Here is a 15,192-nt window from a genome sequence, read left to right on the forward strand (position 1 = left end):
AAGAACTGGTAAACCCGGTCTGTCATCTTCTGTTTGGGAGTTTGTAGTTATAGTCCAGTAAAAGCAAGGTTCAACTTTTTGGCCGTAATTACTAAAAAGCCATCATGCCAACAGTGAACCATGGTGGAGGCAAGTGTTTTGCTTTTGGGCTGTTTATCTTCATCTCAAACTGTAGCCTTGGGCAAAGTAGAAGGAATTATGAACAGTTTGAAATAATTTAGGATTCACACAAAACCTTCAAGCTTCTAGCAAAGAAATGTCAGGAAATGCCTACTAGAACAGCTGGAATTTATTTTGGGTTATTTAGAGGCGCTTTTAAAGTGTGTACACAGCCATGCTGCAGTTATAATAGGGTGTGCACACTTGTGCAACCACATGATAAGATTTGTTCACACATTTGAACAGGGGTGTGTAGACTTTTTATATCCGCGTTTGTCATTTTTGTTGCATAACAGTGAGACGGAAGCACAAAATGACAGGCAGATAATTTCACACTTGAAAGGTGGGCACGTTCATTAGCATTCACGCCTCCAAAGCATTTTGTTTTGCTCGAGAAACCTTCCCTGCGCAGCCTTCAGCCTTGTCTTCTTTTTGTCTCTTTCAGACAATCATGGAGCAGTTCAACCCCTGCTTACGAAACTTTGTTGCCATGGGGAAGACCTACGAGAAGGCCCTTGCCAGTAAGTCCATTTATTTCTCTCTTTCAGGTTCAGGCGCTCTGCCAATGCGGATTTTTTTCCACTATATATCCACCTCCTTTCGCCTTTTTTTTGTCTGACTATAAAAGGACAGTATTTATCCTCCTGCCAATGGGGCAGGCCTTGCCACCTAGTAAGCAGCTTTTTTCTCTCTCTGCTGTAGTGGAGGTGTATTAAGAGGAACATAAAAGGGCCTCTAATGTGAAGTGATGACAGTTCGCTGTGGGTAGACAAATTAATAAAGGCGAGCGCGTGGTCGTGCTGTCGTCTGTTTGTTAATTTGCCGACTGCGATGTATCCAAACTCGCCACCCTCGAATAAAAGCCTTACCAAATGGCTCTCGACGCCCTGCTCTTTTCGAGTGCTATCTTATGTTTCATCCCCCACCCGCTTGACACATGTGATAACTAATCCAGGATACAGTGGGAGGATGGAGACAGACTGGCACTGACTCCCTGAGCTATTAAGTACCCATTTTGTAAGATTTGCCCGATCCGACGGGGGCCAAGAGGCTCTTGTTTGCGGGGGGCAACAGGATGGGTGAGGGGCCGGCCCCTTGTCCATATGGTGCCACTACTGGAACTGACCATGCCTCTTGCTAAGTTACTGTTGATAAATCCGAGCATGGTGAAAAGTAATACAGTATCAGTAAATATTGCGAAAAAAGCAAGATCTCACCCTCAGTCAAAAAAAAAAAAAAGTGGACCTGTATAAATGTAATGGGCATGTGGCTAGCCTAGTTTGCATTGTTGAGTCAGGCCTCACATCGGTAGAAGAGCATTTTTGGTCAAATGGCTAACAGAATGTCATTCATTGTTTTACGCATTGTTGCCGAATCCGCTCACCTCCATGATGACTACTTTTCAAAAAATGGGGGACAAAGATACCTTGCTTGATGCCATATACCGCATTGCCTTATATTGCGTTTCTAGCATGTTGAATCGGCGTCTGGGGCATATGATAACTGTGATTGGCTGTTAGCTAGCGAATCAACAAAACAGTACTCAACTCAACTGTATAGTTTTTCAGGACAGCACACTTGAATATTAAAGTCCCCCATAAAGAGGATATGATCATATTTCAGCATGGTTTCGACAAAAAGATTTGCAAAGTCGTTTAAAAAGTCCTTATTGTATTTTGGAGGTCGGTAAATGACACAGCACAGCACAGTGACAGTTTGGCCGACTTGAATGAAGGTGGCTTCAAAGCTGTGATCGATGTGATAAATAGACATCGTTTACATTTAAATTAGTTTTTGTTTTTTAAATAGTCGCTGTTCCTCCACCTCGGCTCGACGTCCTCAGAGCGTCCAAGTAAGCACAGCCAAGCAGTAGTAATTCAATCATAGCGGAGGACTCACTAGCGACAGTCCAGGTCTCTGTTAAGCACAGGAAATCCAAGTTGTTGGAAAGGAAAAACTCACTCAAGATAAACGTTTTCTTTGTCAATGACCGCACATTTAACAGCGCGATCCTTGTGGGAGCAGCAGGGGTGCATGGCCCTTCCGTCCGGCGGTCTCGAGGAAGCTCCTTCAGAAGCTGGAGGTCGGCACCGCGTCCAAAACGCGGGAGATAACACGGCCGAAGCTTTTCGGGTGAACCGACGATAGGTAGCAGCCAGGAGTCGACGGGGTCCAGGATACGCCACAGCGGAGTATATCCATGCGTTCGGGAACGAGAAGGGGACGAAGCTTGTTCTAGCAGTTTGTTGGCCGCAGTGTTTACCCCGGCACCGCTGTCGACACCGGTATGAGTTGTTTACGCTTTTATATTCCACCCCCGTAAAGAGGTTCATCTCGCGCATGTGCTGAAGGTACGTAGTAGTCGTCGTCGGTGCGGTGTGTATTTACGTAATTTTTCTACGCGACGTGCCAACGTCTCTGCCGACACCACAGGTGGTAGGCGCCGGTCACATTTGGCCGACGTCGGATTGCTGTTAACAAAACCGTGCCCGAGCCCAGTTGCCTCCAAAATATACGTCATCACGAAGAAGACGTCATCATAGGGGGACTGCACGTCATCATCAGACCAACGTGAGCTCTTTGCTGCTGCCATCTACTACTACATCTACTTGGGCACGGGTACAATGGCCCTAGTGTGTGTGCGCCCTAAGTCAGGAAGGAGAGTTTTACAACACTTTTCAGACAATTTACGTGGCTTTATGTGACTCAATAGATTTGTCCACAAACTATGTTCAGCAATGTACACATTTTTGACAAATTAAAGAATACGAGCGTGGAGACTGACAAATACTATCAATTTTTGAGAAAATATCAAATTGACCATAGTTGGCCGTTGGTGTATCCGTCCAATGACATACATACTTCAAGTTGATTGCTTGCCTTGGCGCAATCAAAGGGGTGTCTGTTGATTTTTGAGGGATTTAATGGACAATAAGGCTGACCGCATAGCTTCATCCAGGGTGTGTTTTATTGGGTTTTGCTCTGATTTTCGAGGTATTTAACGGCCTGAGGCCGACCAGATTTTTGGTATATTTTTTAGACTTCAACTGACAATGCAGCTGACTATAGTGTGTGACCACTGACCAGTGTGTGTTTAAATGAGTTTATAGTCGTTCCTTTAGGTTTTTGATGGAGTCAACAGACCATGAGACCGACCGCTTCGCTTGATCAGCCTTGGCTGTGATTAGCCAGTCTGATTCTCTTGGGGGGTGGCTTTGCGGAAGATCCATTGTTGTGCATTCCTACAATTTAAACTTGAAATAATCCCCTCCATCTGTCTTTGTGAACGACACACACACACACACACACACACACACACACACACACACACACACACACACACACTGCATTTGTCAGCAATAAAGTAGCTTCATGTAGTAGATCCAGCTTATTTACACTTTAGTTGTCATCTACATTCGCTGCACACATGCCAGCACATACAGTATGTGGTCTTAATGAATTGAATTTGATTTATTTAAAATGGGACAGTGCAATTTAATAAAACACATAAACATTCCCAAGTTAAAAAAGTCAGAATTAGCCAGAAGTAAGTTTTGACTTAGGTACTATACCTGAATAAAATACCCCGATACCGGTACTGAAACATTACCTCGACAAAAATCTGAAACATCAACAAAAGCAGCAAAATTATTTTCATTTTTTATTAATTCAAAATATTAGGATATATACATGTTAATTTATGTAAATACTGTATATAATTATATATATATATATATATATATATATATATATATATATACTCTGTGCTTTCACATTGCATGCCATATTCTTGAAGTACTGTATTTGACTGCATTTGATGTCATTCTTTTTAAATATTAGTAATACTGTGGCACTCCTCCCATGACTCAATGTAATGTTGCTTGAGTGTGCGTGCATGTCTCTGCTCTTCTCCATTACGCTACCAATTGCGTCATCGAATACTACAAACTGGGAACAAAATAATTTACGCTCGACTTATTTTTTAAGGGATGTGTCAAAAAATGTGACACAACCTGTCGCTCTGTCAGTCATCTCGGCTTTTTCTATGCATAACTGTGATTTCCTACTGTGTGCCTGTTCATTGAACGCACCTTGAGTCCACTGCAGGAGTGATTGCTGCTTTTTCTTCTGCTTTCACCGTGAAAAACATTTGCTCTCGTTACAAAACGTCATGTCGGTTGGCTTGCCGTGGCTGTCGGCCATGGAAGAAAAGATTCCATATGACACTTTGCGCGTCATACTTCTCAACGAGGAGTGCACGGAAAGCGAGTGCTTCAGTGTTCAGTGCGTGAAGCCATCTTCCTGAGCCCTCTCACACACATGCCGAAAGAGGCGTGCCGCTTAAGGCGTTTTCCGCACATCGGTAGACAGGTGACCATGCGTATATGTGTACCCGCCTTTAAAATAGAGTTGGCGGGCTGTCTCGTATTTATTTTTTGAAGTACCGGTGCTAAAAAAAAATTGATACCGAGCCGTTTTGATGCCAAAACATTAGGGGTCTTAGAAAAAATCGATTCGGCAATATATCGCAATATTACAGCTCGCAATTCGCGATTCGAAATGCGGCCAAATCGATTTATAAACATACATTTTTTTATGGGAATATTCAACAAAACGTCTCACTTAGGGTTAGGATTTACACATTAAGCATGGAAGAATGTTATATTAATGGAACATTAAGCCTTAATATTTTATTTCAGTGCTGTTCAAACATGAAACAGACTGCAACCTGTTTGTTAAATGCAGTGGCTCAGTTCTAAGCCTGAATTTTCAGATAAATAAATACTTTTTCATACAAATCTTACAGTGTACATGTACAAGTTTACTGATCAGTATTGTCTAAATTTGAGTTTAAAAAAAATGACAATAATCAATTTATAGATTCGCAAATGATACGAATCGAATCGCCAGGTACTAGGCAATTCACACCCCTACAAAACTTCAAGGTACTGTACTGGTACCGGTATCCCGTGCAACACTAGCCAGAAGTCTATTTTCCATCTGTCGTCCCCTGGCCATGTTAAAAAAAAAGCAATAAAGTACAGCATAGACACACAATTAAAAAACATAAAATTGGACTAAACAGGTCCTGACACACTAAGAAGACAACACAACTTTGCTGTTTAGAATAGAAACAACACAGTACATTACAAGTACACACGTACACAACAGATTTATTGTCTCTTAGTGTTGACAAGTATATGAATCAACAAGCCACTTTTTCAAATGTTTAGTAAAAACCTTTTAATGTTGTTAACTATCTAATCTGATCTGGCAGTGAGTTCCATTCACTGGCCCCTCTCACAGCCCGGGCAGACTGACTGAAGGTGCTCTTACGGAGAGGGATAAAAAAAAGTCTCCTCTCGTCACACGTTCACTGTTATGAATGAAGAGACATAATCATTTAATCTTTACCATTTTTCACCAAATAGTGGCCTCTACTCAAATAAATACTGTTCTCCAATCATGCTATGACCAGGGTTGGGAGGGTTACTTTTAAAATGTTATCCATTACAGTTACAAGTTACCTGCTAAAAAATGTAGTTACAGGGATGTGATTTTTCCGCTAATTCGCTTTTTTTTTTTGTAGTTCATTGTGTATGCACATGACTCCGACAGATAACATCTTCTGCTATAACAAAGACATTTGTGGTATGCTCTAATATGAGTTACTTTTCATTTGGTCATGATACAATTATTTGTTCATGAAATTTGAACTCTTCAACATTATTTATGTGTTAACTTAGTAATCACATTAGTTAGATATGATGATATTCTCAGTGATAGTTTTTAAAAGCAAAGGCAGTCCAATGTTTTTGAATGTGACTGATTTTGAGTTGACTAAAACTGCCATTTTATATGGGATAGTTCAATATACATTGAAAATTTATGCTGTTGTTTTGTCTATTTCTTTGTCATGTGAGTGCATTGAAAGTACTAAAAACACGGAAAACCCATAAGCTCCGGGCCCTTGTCCCCCCACCAGGGCACTGCCCTGGACCTAGCTGTGTGCCAGCGGCCCCCAGACCCCCGGCTAAATTTTCAGATAATTTCACTTTGGTCAAATCACATCCCTGTAGTTAGTAATGTAATCCAAGTACCATAATATTAAAGTAATGTAACTGGATTACATTTGGATTACTCCAATATTGAGTATGCTCATGAAGACAAAATAAAAATAAATATCACCACAATATATATTCGATACAATGTGCCCCTAAATAATAATTGTAATTAAAAAGCATGTAGGCGATTGATTGATTGATTGAAGGCCATATGCTGTTTTCAAACTGTCACTGAAAGCAACCACACCTCATAGATACTGTAGATAGATGGATAGTCATCCAATGAGAATGACGATGCGTGACAACTGCAAAATTAACTTTTAACCCTCACAAGTTTAGCTGTGTATATGTTGTGCATGATGTTTAAATAGTGAATTGGTGGGAGGAAGATTTGTTTGGAAGGTGTAACTCACATTATGGTTGTAGGCTAGCGGGCTAGCTAGCAAGAAGCTACAGCGTGTAGCATGCCGCTGGACTCTCAGCTAAAACTTTCGCTCCGAGTAAGTTTCAGTGAATACCGGTTGCCATTTTCTCCTTCTGCCCGTGAAGCTTTTTCAAACTGCCCGCATGTGGAGGACACGACTAGTCAGTTCGTTTGTTCCCACCTCCCCAACATGTAGCAACGGTCTCACTCGCGCGGGCGTGCACGCGCTCTCTCTCGCTCTGTCCTCCTCTCTCTCACTCTCGCCCTCACTCTCACTCTCTCTCACTCACCCTCTTTTGCACTCTCTCTCTCGCACTCTCGCCCTCTTTCGCACTCTCTCTCATCGTAGAAATTGTAATCCCTCACAGTAATCCCTATTTTTAACTCTTTTACTGCCAAGGACGTTAAATGACGTTTAGTAAAAACCTACGGAGGGCCGCCAAGGACGTTTCAAAACAGAGCATTTCGGTGAAATAAACCATTTTCTATTGCTGATTACTGAAAAACGGAATATGGTAGAAACACATTTTTTTCTTTCATGAAAATGTAATCTTTCATTTGGTAGTATGTGTGTTTCCATAGTCCAAACACAAAATTTTCTGTGGACCTTGAAAGATCAGTCAAAATGCTTAAAACTGCTGGCACTGGCGGCATCCCTTTTCTGAAAACGTCTGGCAGTCAAAGAGTTAATAAATGTAACTGTAGTCTGATTACAAGTTTTTTCCTTTAACTGTAATGCAATACAGTTAATTTTTTTTGCAATCTGATTACGTAACGGCGGTACATGTATTCCGTTATTCCCCAAGCCTGGCTATGACTAAATAAACCCTGCATAATTTTTTCTATCACCTGTGACAGATACCACTATGTGTCATGGTGGATGTCTTTACTCAAATTTAGGATGTGGCATCTGTAACACCGAAGTCTTTCCAGAACCAAAGATGTTAAGCATTTCACCAGTGAACCAAGCCTTTTACAGTGGATTTATTCCAGTTCCAAACGCCACAGCAAAAAGTAAAAAAAAAAGTAAAGGGATGGAGAACTACCTCTAGTGAGTGAGTTAGAAAACTGTCACTCACCTCGCAGCTGTCTGCAGGCAAAAGTATGCAAAATGTCACTCAGGCCGATGAAATTATTTTCCAAGTGCATACACCAGAACTGTTCTGATTGGCCGTGCATCTGTCAGCCAAACAGCCAGCAACGTCTGTCATGTCAAATCGGTAAAATTACCGAATGAACAATACTGAGCTCTCCAGAAAAAAAGAAGGAAAAAAAAGAGAGTCTATAAGGCTGCATGGACTCCTTCTGCTTATCACCTCTGAGTCAAGGCCAGAAAAGATTAAACAAAATGGAGGTTAATTTTACGGCCAGTGGAGGAAAACAAGCAAACAAACAAACCTCCGGAGAAAATAAATTAAAATCATATAGGTCCTTTCTAGACTCACTGGCCAGCTTTTACCACATGCCACCAGGCACTTATTGAGTAAATTTCCCATGCAGGCTCTAGCCTGCACACATTCATATCAGGAAGCATGCATGAGGTCTTGGCTCATTCAAGAAAAAGGTGCTATCACAGATGTCAAAACAAGACGTTATCAAGCGGAAAGCGCTGACTCTGAGTTGGGAACAGCTGTGTGGTCGGATTGCAATGTGCTTTAGCTGCAATGCACCACAGCTACGGATGGACATGATAATTCAAGGAAGGAAGATCCTGTCCAAAGTCAAGACGTGCGGGGTAATAATTCGATTCAGAGTCAAAATTGTCGCCAGCAACCGTACAAGCAGTGTTTTGTAGATGTCGTACAAATTAAATGGTCAAACATCTCTTCACTCATAATACACATCATTTCTTAAACATTAAATGTCACACATTTATCTAATTAAAGTACTTGTAAATGTAATATAAAATGGTAAAGCATAGCACTTAAACCGTACATAGTGCTCTACCTTTTGCAGTGAGAAGCATATGGCAGCTAACCAGTCAGTGGCTAGCGTAAGAAGCTAACGAGCACGTGCGAGTGTTGGAATGCGGCCAGCTGATGTGTGAAACCCGGAAGTCCGTGGCATCTACCCCATAGTCCCACATCACAGATGGAAAAGTTAACGTAGTGATCTGTAAGTTAAACGGCACAAACCGATGAACTCAAGTACATAACATCAGTGACAGAAAATCTAATTATTTGCAACTGTCATTCTAGAAAGTCTCATAGTAGGACGTCTCTGGCTAGCTGGTTAGCATAAAAAGCTAGCATACATCTTTACTCAGGTCTTGTGACAAACTGAGGGACTCAAATAAATGACACTGGTCACAATAGAGAAAATAAAATTCCTTTTAAAAACGTTTAACTGTAATGCTAGGTGGATAGCGGCTAGCCGGCTACCGCAAGAAATGAACATAGCAATCTATAGCTCCACCCTGTGTTTGTCAATTAGCACAAAATGTGATGACTACTATAACAATCTACGCGGTTTGTGTGCTGTTTGTTGTATTGCGGAAATATCACAGTGTTTCCCATTACATGTTTATACTTGGGCGGGCCACCCAAGTAAACTGTACAAGTAAACCACCCATGTACTTTTCAAGAAAATGTAATAAATAAATTTAAAAAAAAAAAGTGCAGTGACCAGATACGCAAGTAGCAGGACTCGGGATTGTCAGTACTCAGGGTTCACCAATTCCGGTCCTCGAGGCTTTAGATGTTCCCGCCCACTAGCATACCTGGATCATATAATTCATATAATCAGCTCATCAGCATGCCTGATATATCTTTCGTATCAGGTGTGTTGGTAGGTGGAAACATCTAAAACATGCAGTTAATCATTTAATGCTGGCCGATTCACTAAGTTGCGCTTGGTGCTGCCGACATTTCTCATAGCCAAAGATTGTTGAACTAACTTAGATGTATATGTATGTATCTAGCAACCACGATGCAACATTTGTGCATGATAAATCCATTTCCCATTGTAATTATAGTTTCATTCTCAGAAGAAACAGAAAATTGTCTTTTAGGCCTCTGCAAGTGCAAAAACATGCCGGGAAATAATTATCAAATCGCAATCAGCGATTCTGAATGCAAACAAGATGGGAACAATCACACAGCGGCATCAGTTGAGTTGTTTTTCTTGCCGACGGCAAGCTGAGAGGAAGGAAATTTAGCAAAAATGTCTCTTGTTGTTTTTAACTCACTAAGCACTCACACTGCTTTCCCTCTTTTGTACAGATGTGACATTTGCTGCAAAAGGCTACTTCGACGCTCTGGTGAGAATGGGCGAGCTGGCCAGCGAGAGTCAAGGATCCAAAGATTTGGGTGAGTGACTGAAATCATACATCCGCCAAGTCATTTGCGTTCGTTTTTAACAGTTACACAGTATGGATGCTAGGCAGTCCCTTTTAATGGACAAATCACCATTTTTGGTGGTCTAATTCAAGACAAATCGCTACATGCTTCAGAAACATGCAGTCGAACCATGACTTTATGCCACGCCAGTCCTGTTTTTGTTTAGTATGTAATTCATAGCCTCTATTATGAGTCTGACTAAATGCAACTTCCAGTGTGTATTCTTCGTTTTTTCCCCCTACAAAAAAAAATATTTAATACCTACCACTCCACAGGATAATTGTTTCGACATTGTTATTATCCAGGCTTTGCACCAGCTTTTTATTAGCCTGGCAGCCCACCGTGCTTTGCTTGCCCCCGGGGGCTTTTGAAAAAATCACTTTTAACCACACACAACCAGAAATCTTTCAGAGGGATCTAACCATTGGGCCTTTTTTGATTGGGAAGTGGGTGAGGAGGATCACATTTGGCCTGATTATCATATGTGTGTACACTGCTGTACTCCCTAAATGCTGTACTCACTAAAATTTGAGCTTCTTTAAAAAAAATATTATATACAAGTTCAACAGTTGCCTGTGTTGTATAAAGTGTTGAACACACTCACACGTCCCAACAGCTCTTTGGTGTTGCTAGGTAGCAAACGGAGTGAAATATGGGTAATGTTGCTAGTGAGTGTTTAATTATTCTTTCTAACTGAACCAAATGAAACGTTACATCCACAAAGCATGTTATTGTTGTTAAAAGTCCCATCTCCCAACTCTTCCAATTTAGCTATTTCCTGGAAAAAAATTCTGAACGTCAGGATCCTATGTGTCAATTAGTGGCTTGAGTTTGAGGTCAGCAGCACGGACGACACTTGCTCCCTTCCGGAGCGACTGCCGCGTTTGCCGTGTTCCACCCGTGGGGAAATTAGCCACTGTTTGAAAGGAATCGCTCCTCTCATTGATGTGCGCAGTGGTAAACCCCCTCTGCTTTTTTTGTTGTTGTTGTTGCTGGGGATGCAACGTAAGATTGCTCTCTGGATATTTTATTCAGCAAAGAGTTACCTTTCTAGCCTGCTTGCTATTTTTTTATGCTTGTGATTTTCCATGCACACACACGCCGGGCTCATGTGAAAACGAGCAGCGTGCGCGTGATCGGACTTGCAGATACTTTATTCAGTGCTGTGTAATGCAAGCGTTGGGAGGTGTGCTTGAGAGGAGTGAAAAGTGATTCTGAAATGCTGCCTGAAGGGCAGCTGTGCTAAGGAACAGGATAGTCACAATGACTCATTCTCCTGGACAAAAGACTCATCTTCATCTCGGTTTCCAACGACTCCAAAAAATTGAATCACTGCACTTTTTGTGTTTTGTTCCAAAGCTCTGCGCAGTGTGCCCAGAGGGAAGGAGATGTATGTTTTATTTTGCAGCCACTGCGGGTTCCCACCTCGAGCCTGATATCGTAATGCAATGATGTGGTCCAACCCATATCTTCTTTCCTGTTCGACCTGTTCTGGCTGAGGAGTAAATAAGAAGATACGTGCCGTATGCTGCGGCACTGTTGCCTGGTGGTTAGCACGTCTGCCTTTCAGTTCTGAGGTTTGGGGTTGAAATCATAACTCACGTTAGGTTCACTGAATACAATCTTATATGGCGGTTCCTTTATTGTGGTTTCAGTTCTTTTTTTTTTACAGTCAAAGGCATAGTTATCTAACTGCACATCTCTGGTGAGGTATACATAGATAGCTAATTAAATATAGCCTATCACCACAAAATAGAATGAATTGTAATCCACAACAGGTGATTTAGAGAGAGGCAGGACGGAAACGGACACTTGTGCTCTTTCAATCACGTTGAGAAAATGGTTAAAAAAAACACTTATCAAAAGTTCAATCCCAGCACAACTGCCGCCGATAGTTTTAATTGACGCCGTCACTGTACACCACACTGACTAATGCTATAGCTAATGCTAATAGCTGACAGGGAGCAGCTTGTCACGTGTCCACTTCCATGCCACTCAACCAAGTAGTTACTATTTCACAGTTTTTTTTTTTTCTATTTTGGGGCGGTCTGCAACAGAACCCCTGCAATAAATGAGGCATTACTGGAATCAGTGGTTCATAGTACAATTTGTATGTATTTTTTACTTTGGCAGGTGTCTTCATAGAAGGTGTCTGTTTCATTTCCATGACAACCAGGTGGCAAAGCTAGGGAATTGCAACCAATTTACCCTAGAAGCTGCTTTTCGGATCCCGCTGATTATATTTATTAAAAACGAAGTGACTAGCATTACATTTAGTAATTTTATGTGTTGCTATTGTAAACTCTTGAGAGTCCCTCCAGCGACGAAGATTGAAGAAGACATTGGCTGCATGATTTTAACCATATTTTGCCACTGCTGTTATCTCTATAATTTGAGGGTGCTGAAGCAAATGAAGTTATTTCCATAAATGTCGGTAAACACAGCAACTAGCAGGCTGATCCACCTACACACCCAATCAAGGCTTTTTTATTCTCGTCGGTCACTCGGGAGGAAATCTGATCTGTAATATTCCTCGTCGTCGTCTCATTTTCTCCACAAATATAATCAACACGCTTCGGCTGGCCTCATTCCATTTAGATGAATGGTCATGCTTACATGCTTAGTGCATGATTAGTGCACATATCTATCTTTTGTGTTTATGCGGTCCGAGTGCTCTTTTCATCCACTTGTGAGCATCACCACCACTACTGTTCCACTCTTCCACCCACGCACCCTCCTCCTCCTCCGGTTGAGCTAATCATTGCCTGTCACTGTACTATGCACACACACACACGTTTGTTTTACTATCTTTGTGGGGCCATCTCATTGACATAATGAATTTCCTAGCCCCTTCCCCTAACTCCAATCATCAAAAATTATTGCCTAACCCTATTCCTTACCCTAACCTCAACCATAACGCAATTCAAACCTTAACTCTAAAACCAGGTATTGACCCTCAAAAAGAGGTCTAAACTTGTGGGGCCACATAGACAGGTGGGCCCCACAACTCCGTGAAATCCCGAAATGTTGGCCCCACTATGTAACAAAAACAAGACCGCACACACACTCACCTACTCCCCTCTGAATCCCCACTGTTTGTGCTACCCCCCTCCCCAGTTTCATTTCTGCCATAAAGGCTTGCTGAGCTGTTTAGCACATTCCTCCGCGGCCACTCTTGTTTATATTCCCCGCCGCTAAGAGACCAGTGCTGATTTACACCCGAGCGGCCTGTCCATTTGAGTACATGTTTCAACTCCTCCTGAAATTCCTTTGTCCACCTGCCAATTCGGGGTCATTTCATTGTCTATAAAGTCCAACGACTGTCATGCTTTTTATTTATTACGGGTATTTGTGTGTTTTATGTTTTGTTTCGATGTTTTGTTTGCTTTCGATGAGGTTTTATTATGTTTTGTTTTTGGAAATGCATGGTTGGTCGGGTCAATTCATCTCGAGGGGCCATTTTTTTTCATTTCTCTAAAGGCAAGAAATCTTGCTGGTGAGGGGTTCAGATACATGTATAAAGGTGTGTGTGTGTGTGTGTTTGTGAGCGTTGCCTTTAAGAATGGCTTACTAGCGTAATGCTAAGATTTGACATTGACATTGTAACAGTCTGCCCTGGCAATCTTTAATCAATTGATCCTGGAACGCAAAGGGTGGCGCAACACTTTTAGACAATCACAATATTCCCATGCATATAGGCTTAATCCTCTACAAAAAACCGACTACTCCCTACAAGCATGTCATGGAGTTACTCAGATTGAAGTGATATTTGATATTGATGCAGACTGAATCAAGAACCTCTCTGCAGGAAGTATGTTTGAAGTCCATTCATCCATCCATTATCTGAATCACTTATCCTCACGAGTTTGGCGGGTGTGCTAGAGCCTTATAGTCAGCAAGTCAGACTAAAAGCTATAAAATAATTTAGAAGTGTGGCTGACTGGCTAAATAACTGACTAGAAGTGCCTTTCTGAAATGACTGATGACAGCAGTGCCAACGTGTTGCAGCACACACTTGCCTTGCTTCCACCTTTTCCCCTGTTGTCAATGAAATCAACTCTCTCCCTCTTGACTGTGCAGTGCTTACAGTTGGGCTTCCCCTGCTAGACAACTTCAGATCAACAACTTGCGCAAGCTGCTAATTGCCACGTATGAGTCAGCACAAAGGGCGCTCTTTTGGGAAATCACATGATGCCTGACTGACACAAATTCATACCATGAGAGTTGAAGAAAAAAACATGTATAGGCTGCCAAATTCTTGCTCCTAGCAGGAATTCCTAAAAATAGACGAGGGTATGTGATCAACCTCTAGGTGGTTCACAAGATTAAAAATGTATTGGACTTTCTTTTTTTCACCATCTCCAAACAATTTAAATCAAACAAATTCCCCAAAATGCACTTCTATGATATAAAATCTACATTGCTTATTCCCTTTAAAGCTTACGTGCAATTTTTAGCAGTAGAATGAGAATTTTATGTGCTGTATCTGTTTCATTTGCAGTTTAACGTGGTTGAACGTGCCGAAAAGGGCTTAGGTTTTTTAGGTGATTTTTTTCTTTCAAGGTCGGGGAGTTGAGTTAACTATTATTTTTAATAGAAACAGTATCTGCGAGCAATGGCAGTTCTAGCTTGAGTCGTGTTTGGACGTGTTTTTTTGGAAGAATACTAGCTTTTTTTTATTCAATGTTTGTTTAAACCAAAAAAACAAAACGAAATGTAATTGTCACTTGTCAAGCAATAATGACATCCCACATTGTCAGTTAGCTTGCATTTATAACGAACGACTCAGCAAAGCCAGAACGTACACATGCCGCCATGTCAGTCCCTTTCTGCTAGCAACAAGCTAACTTTAGCGCCAGTTTTGCACAGTTTCAGGAGAAGGCTTCCCCAAATAGTCACTGCAAGGGATTATTTACTTCACCACAGACCGTAGTGATGTTTATTTGAACTTGACATTTAGTTGAGAAGCGTGATGGTTGAGGCACTTTTACGATTAAGTTTATTGCTTTGTGAACGACTAAGATCATATGGGTGTATTTTTCAAAGAAATGCCACAGGTTAGGACTTAGAGAATATTGTGAAGAGGATTCTAGTTTTTTATTAGATTTTATTTTGTGAATGGACTTGGAATTAGCGATTTAGTGATTATCCTGTAGTGTGGGTGTGTGAGGAAAATACCGTTTCTTGCTTTCTTGTTGCTGCATCT

At 41.4% G+C, this 15,192-nt stretch overlaps 1 protein-coding gene and 1 long non-coding RNA gene across 7 annotated transcripts in view; one reads left to right on the plus strand and one right to left on the minus strand.

Moving 5' to 3' along the window:
- LOC144042904 (uncharacterized) overlaps nt 1–6,751 on the minus strand; it is a 183,009-nt gene extending 176,258 nt beyond the window's left edge. Inside the window, exon 1 of the long non-coding RNA XR_013291008.1 lies at nt 6,638–6,751. This is a non-coding gene — a long non-coding RNA (uncharacterized LOC144042904). The remainder of the gene's footprint in view (nt 1–6,637) is intronic.
- The window catches only part of LOC144042902 (BAR/IMD domain-containing adapter protein 2-like), an 81,419-nt gene that overhangs the window by 23,796 nt on the left and 42,431 nt on the right, over nt 1–15,192 (plus strand). For all 6 annotated transcript variants that reach the window (XM_077555976.1, XM_077555981.1, XM_077555978.1 and 3 more), the window contains 2 exons: nt 605–680; nt 9,870–9,956. In XM_077555976.1, coding sequence (XP_077412102.1) covers nt 605–680; nt 9,870–9,956 — 163 coding nt within the window. The remainder of the gene's footprint in view (nt 1–604; nt 681–9,869; nt 9,957–15,192) is intronic.

The sequence above is a fragment of the Vanacampus margaritifer genome, chromosome 2, assembly GCF_051991255.1.
Source record: "Vanacampus margaritifer isolate UIUO_Vmar chromosome 2, RoL_Vmar_1.0, whole genome shotgun sequence".
NCBI classification, from domain to species: domain Eukaryota; kingdom Metazoa; phylum Chordata; class Actinopteri; order Syngnathiformes; family Syngnathidae; genus Vanacampus; species Vanacampus margaritifer.